Source organism: Pleuronectes platessa, chromosome 2 (genome assembly GCF_947347685.1).
Source record: "Pleuronectes platessa chromosome 2, fPlePla1.1, whole genome shotgun sequence".
Classification (NCBI taxonomy): Eukaryota; Metazoa; Chordata; class Actinopteri; order Pleuronectiformes; family Pleuronectidae; genus Pleuronectes; species Pleuronectes platessa.
In genome coordinates this window covers 138,894-145,179 of record NC_070627.1, presented here as the reverse complement: position 1 = coordinate 145,179, position 6,286 = coordinate 138,894, and the positions used below count along the sequence as shown (strand labels likewise).

Below are 6,286 nucleotides of genomic sequence, written 5' to 3'. Positions count from 1 at the left end.
ATAATAATATGGAACAATGATAATATGGAACAATAATAATATGGAACAATAATAATATGTAACAATAATAATATGGAACAATAATAATATATAACAATAATAATATGGAACAATGATAATATGGAACAATAATAATATATGACAATAATAATATATAACAATGATAATATGGAACAATAATAACATGTAACAATAATAATATATAACAATAATAATATGGAGCAATGATAATATGGAACAATAATAATATATGACAATGATAATATGGAACAATGATAATATGGAACAATAATAATATATAACAATAATAATATGTAACAATGATAATATGTAACAATAATAATATATAACAATAATAATATGTAACAATAATAATATGTAACAATAATAATATATAGCAATAATAATATGGAACAATGATAATATGGAACAATAATAATATGGAACAATAATAATATATAACAATAATAATATGGAACAATGATAATATGGAACAATAATAATATGGAACAATAATAATATGGAACAATAATAATATATAACAATAATAATATGGAACTGTGGAAACGTCGGTGGCATTGGACGTAAAGTCAGAACTCAACTTAAAGTTTCCAACACAGTCTCTTCGTGTCTCTCCTTTTTGTGTCTCCACTGTGTGTGTCTCCAGTGTGTGTATCTCCACTGTGTGTGTCTCCAGTGTGTGTATCTCCACTGTGTGTGTCTCCAGTGTGTGTATCTCCACTGTGTGTGTCTCCAGTGTGTGTATCTCCATTGTGTGTGTCTCCAGTGTGTGTATCTCCACTGTGTCTCCAGTGTGTGTATCTCCACTGTGTGTGTCTCCAGTGTGTGTATCTCCACTGTGTGTGTCTCCAGTGTGTGTCTCTCCTGCATGTGTCTCCAGTGTGTGTGTGTCTGACACATCGACACACTAACACACAGACACACACTAATAATCTTGATCAGCTTTACAAACTGTGATAAGACGCTGACACAGCTTTAAAAAGTAAAACCTCAGTGAAGTAAAAACAACAAATCATTGTTGTCATCTCAGCATCTGACCCCGGACACCTCTGACTCGGCTCCTGCAGCGTTTCACTGAGCGTCCTCTTTATGGCGGCGGTTCGATTCCCACATCATGTCCACACGGGAAACCCGTCTTGTTTCTGTGTTTGTGCTTTTACACGTTTTCCTGGGACACGTCTGAGGATCCAAACAAACAGAGTCTGGAGCCAAGTTAGTGCCGAGGGCCCGAGTGAGGGCCCCAGCAGCAGCCCCCCCCCCCCCCCCCGTATCAGCCACTGAAAAGTCTCTAGTATTTACAGTAAATCATGTCCTCCAAAGTGTCAACACGTCCCCAAACTACCCACAAGCCATTGCAGTGAAGCGAGTGAAGTTTTCAGGACAGAGGAGGAAAAGAAATAAGTAAAGAAAGAGCAGGAGAAGACAAAGACTTGGGAGGAGGGACGTGATCAGCGTGTCCTCCTCGCGTCTCTTTGCCGTTTGTCAGATTGGTGTTGGCTCTCTCACCGCGGCCTCGACCATCCAGGGTGACGGGCGGCCGCCGAGCATCGCGCTGAACGAGCTGATTCCCTCCAGGGAGCACGCACCGCTGCACACTGGCCTGCAGGGGGCCACGTCAACACGTCAGCTCCCACTGGGACGGACATTTTCCACCATTAGCTGCAATTATCTGACATCAACTCAACAACTACATGAGGACGTAATAAAGCTGCAGCCAGGCTCCAGTTCTCTGAGCTGCAGCCCCCCCCCCCCCCCCCGCCTCAGAGTGCCACCCTGTCGCATCACTTCCTGTCAAACACGCCCAAAACACATGCTTCACTTTACAGTTCATTTACATCAAGACGTGAACTTTCAGAGTCTTCAACACAACAGATTCACATCACAACTTCTCGCTGCAGTTACACAACAACCACGTCCGTCACACAAACCAGTGAGTGTGGACCCGTGGGCCCGCTGGGACCTGTGGGGTTCGGACCAGATGAATCCGGCTCTGACACTTTACATGACATGTTGACTCGACAGGAAACACACCAGAAGACATCAGGACAGGAAGGTCTAAAGGTCTGGACGGGTTAAAGAGACCAATTGGAGGAGGGGAATCTCAGCAACTGGCCCCGCCTCCAACGTCTTTACTCTACGTGACGAGTGAGCGACAGCGATGCTGAGGACAGGGTCCGCTCACACTCGATGAAACAACCACACGTATGTAACACACTGGACTCACCACTGATGGTCGCCCTCTTTGGGAGAATGGTCACGGCTCCGACAGCAGCGTCCTCCAGCTGGTGGATGGGACTGTTCTTGGCGCCCCAGCTGTCAGAGCCCAGCCACAGGAAGTGTCCCACCTGGTCGGCTCGCTTACTGGCGTTCAGGATCCCTCTGTACACACACACACAGACACACACAGAGACACAACAGGTCACATGATGTAGGTTCCGTATGTACATTGTCACATTTGTCAAAGAACTGAACATCTGGCGGACATTTTAATCACTGTAGACACAACACAAAACAACACTAAACAACAACACAACACAACAACACAACACATGACCAACGTGCTGCGAGGCCCCTGATGTTCTCATCTGAGGTTGTCTCCTGAACGGTGGAACCAGCTCCACATGGACATGAGGACAGAAAGTCCACACATCTCCTCAGACTGAAGACACATCTCCTCAGACTGAAGACACATCTCCTCAGACTGAAGACACATCTCCTCAGACTGAAGACACATCTCCTCAGACTGAAGACACATCTTCCTCCAGACTGAAGACATATCTCCTCAGACTGAAGACACATCTCTTCAAACTGAAGACACATCTCCTCAGACTGAAGACACATCTCTTCAGACTGAAGACACATCTCCTCAGACTGAAGACACATCTCCTCAGACTGAAGACACATCTTCCTCCAGACTGAAGACATATCTCCTCAGACTGAAGACACATCTCCTCAGACTGAAGACACATCTCTTCAGACTGAAGACACATCTCCTCAGACTGAAGACACATCTCCTCAGACTGAAGACACATCTCCTCAGACTGAAGACACATCTCTTCAGACTGAAGACACATCTCCTCAGACTGAAGACACATCTTCCTCCAGACTGAAGACACATCTCCTCAGACTGAAGACACATCTCCTCAGACTGAAGACACATCTCTTCAGACTGAAGACACATCTCCTCAGACTGAAGACACATCTCCTCAGACTGAAGACACATCTTCCTCCAGACTGAAGACATATCTCCTCAGACTGAAGACAAATCTCCTCAGACTGAAGACACATCTCTTCAGACTGAAGACACATCTCCTCAGACTGAAGACACATCTCCTCAGACTGAAGACACATCTCCTCAGACTGAAGACAAATCTCCTCAGACTGAAGACACATCTCCTCAGACTGAAGACACATCTCCTCAGACTGAAGACACATCTCCTCAGACTGAAGACACATCTTCCTCCAGACTGAAGACATATCTCCTCAGACTGAAGACACATCTCTTCAGACTGAAGACACATCTCCTTAGACTGAAGACAAATCTCCTCAGACTGAAGACACATCTCTTCAGACTGAAGACACATCTCCTCAGACTGAAGACACATCTTCCTCCAGACTGAAGACACATCTCCTCAGACTGAAGACACATCTTCCTCCAGACTGAAGACATATCTCCTCAGACTGAAGACACATCTCTTCAGACTGAAGACACATCTCCTTAGACTGAAGACAAATCTCCTCAGACTGAAGACACATCTCTTCAGACTGAAGACACATCTCCTCAGACTGAAGACACATCTTCCTCCAGACTGAAGACACATCTCCTCAGACTGAAGACACATCTCTTCAGACTGAAGACACATCTCTTCAGACTGAAGACACATCTCCTCAGACTGAAGACACATTTCCTCAGACTGAAGACACATCTCCTCAGACTGAAGACACATCTCTTCAGACTGAAGACACATCTCTTCAGACTGAAGACACATCTCCTCAGACTGAAGGAGATTCACAATTTTTGTTGTTCTGGTTTGCTCCTCATGGTTGATGCTCTAATTGTGAGTCACTCTGGATAAAATTGCAGCTCAATGAAACGTACTGTGTTCACGACACTGTTGTGTTATCACTGTTGTGTTATCACTGCTCTGATGTCCAGAAACAGCTGATTTGAACAGTTTGTTTAATTGTAAACGTCCCGGTGTCGACTCCTGTTGGTTTTAAATAAGTCGAATGAATTACAGACTCGATTTGAATTGTTAAGAGAAAGAAAGAAGAAAAAGAATAAGAAAAAAATTTATGCAAAACCAGCATTAAAGAAAATAGGGTTAGGTTTAGGGTTCTGGTTCTGGTTCTGGTTCTGGTTCTGGTTCGGGTTAACGTATGAACTGACCTGATGTCCTCGTCAGATGCAAACAGGATGACGGCGCGGGCGTAACGCGTGTCCAGCAGCAGACGGATGATTTTATCAAAGTCCGACGGTTTGTGGTCGTGAGGAATCTTCAGTGACTGAGCGATGCAGATTCCACCTGAGGACACATGGAAGAGACATGTCAACACGTGACCTGTGGAACCCGTCAGGTGTGGAACACGTGAGCTGTGGAACACGGGACCTGTGGAACACGTGACCTGTAGAGCACCTGACCTGTAGAACACGTGACCTGTGGAACACACATGTGACCTGTAGAACAGGTGAGCTGTAGAACACACATGTGACCTGTAGAACACACCTGTGACCTGTAGAACACGTGACCTGTGGAACACGTGACCTGTAGAACAAGTGAGCTGTAGAACACACATGTGACCTGTAGAACACACATGTGACCTGTAGAACACGTGACCTGTAGAACACGTGACCTGTGGAACACGTGACCTGTAGACCACGTGACCTGTAGAACACGTGACCTGTAGAACACGTGAGCTGTAGAACACGTGACCTTTAGAACACGTGACCTGTAGAACACGTGACCTGTAGAACACGTGAGCTGTAGAACACGTGACCTTTAGAACACGTGACCTGTAGAATACGTGACCTGTGGAACATGTGACCTGTGGAACACGTGACCTGTAGAACACGTGACCTGTAGAACACGTGACCTGTGGAACACGTGACCTGTAGAACACGTGACCTGTAGAACACGTGACCTGTAGAACACGTGACCTGTAGAACACGTGACCTGTAGAACACGTGACCTGTAGAACACGTGACCTGTAGAACACGTGAGCAGCGTGAACAGTTTCTCTGAAGTTAGAGACAAACATTAAAGTTCTGAGCTTCTGATGAATCAGCTGCTTCCAGAACATCAGACGGTTCCCTGGACGCTGGAGGTTCCCCGTGGTCACCGGCTGATGGATGTTCTCCGCTCTCAGTCATTGCAGAGGTGAAAATCAATGGAGACATTAGAAGCAGGAAATCAAACCAGTGAAGAAGAATGGAGGAGGAGCTTCACAACGTGGATCATGGATATATAATTCCTGATCCGTATATCATGACGTCTGCAGCTTCCACTGGGTCAGTACCAACAATCTGTTTCTGTGAGTCCAGCTTGTTCCTCTGAGAACTTAAGATCCAGACCGATGAAATCCCTCATGTGCTTCACATGTCGAGGTCGAGGCCATGGAGGGACGTTGGGTTCGGGGTCGAGGTGAAAGGTGATGAACACAAAGGAGAGTTGGTATCACAGGGTTGATTCCGGACGAAGCCCTGTGCCGGGTTGTGTCGTACTGTGTAATGTTGTATTGTTGTGTCGTGTCTTGTTGTACTGACAGATGTATGAGGTTGTGATTGGCTCGGGTCCCGACGCTGTGTTCCCTTCCAGCCGTGGTTCTGAGCGTTCGGCCTGGACGGCGCCCCCTGGCAGCGCCTCACGCTTCGACCTGGCAGGTTTTGACACTCGCAGCTGTAACTCCACTGTTCAGTGGTGGAGAAGAACGAGGCCATGATTCAGTCTGCTGGTGCTACACACACAGTGATGTGGACATACTTTAAGCAAAGAATGATTACCTGGATCAATATCGAGTCCCGGTTTACAGATCAATCCGGAGGTGTCTTGGAGTGGACGTGTGGTTAGCGGCAGACGAGGCTGTGATTTGTTGTCTCCTCTGGACTGTGAACAGGAGCAGCACTCAGCTGCTGTTTAATGGAACTCGTCCAGAAGGTCAATGAAACTGAAGATCTACGACTCGGAGCATCGCAGAGACCTGCGTCCTCCTCACGTGGAAAAGACTTCAGTCTCAGAAACACTGGATTTAATGATCGGATTTGAAC

General features: G+C 46.2%; 1 protein-coding gene across 1 annotated transcript in view; it reads right to left on the bottom strand.

Moving 5' to 3' along the window:
* LOC128456624 (metabotropic glutamate receptor 7-like) overlaps positions 1-5,959 on the bottom strand; it is a 37,618-nt gene extending 31,659 nt beyond the window's left edge. Inside the window, exons 1-3 of the mRNA XM_053440867.1 lie at positions 5,782-5,959; positions 4,412-4,547; positions 2,246-2,400 (exon numbers count right to left, since the gene is read on the bottom strand). Coding sequence (XP_053296842.1) covers positions 2,246-2,400; positions 4,412-4,547; positions 5,782-5,959 — 469 coding nt within the window. The remainder of the gene's footprint in view (positions 1-2,245; positions 2,401-4,411; positions 4,548-5,781) is intronic.
* Positions 5,960-6,286: the final 327 nt, after the last annotated feature.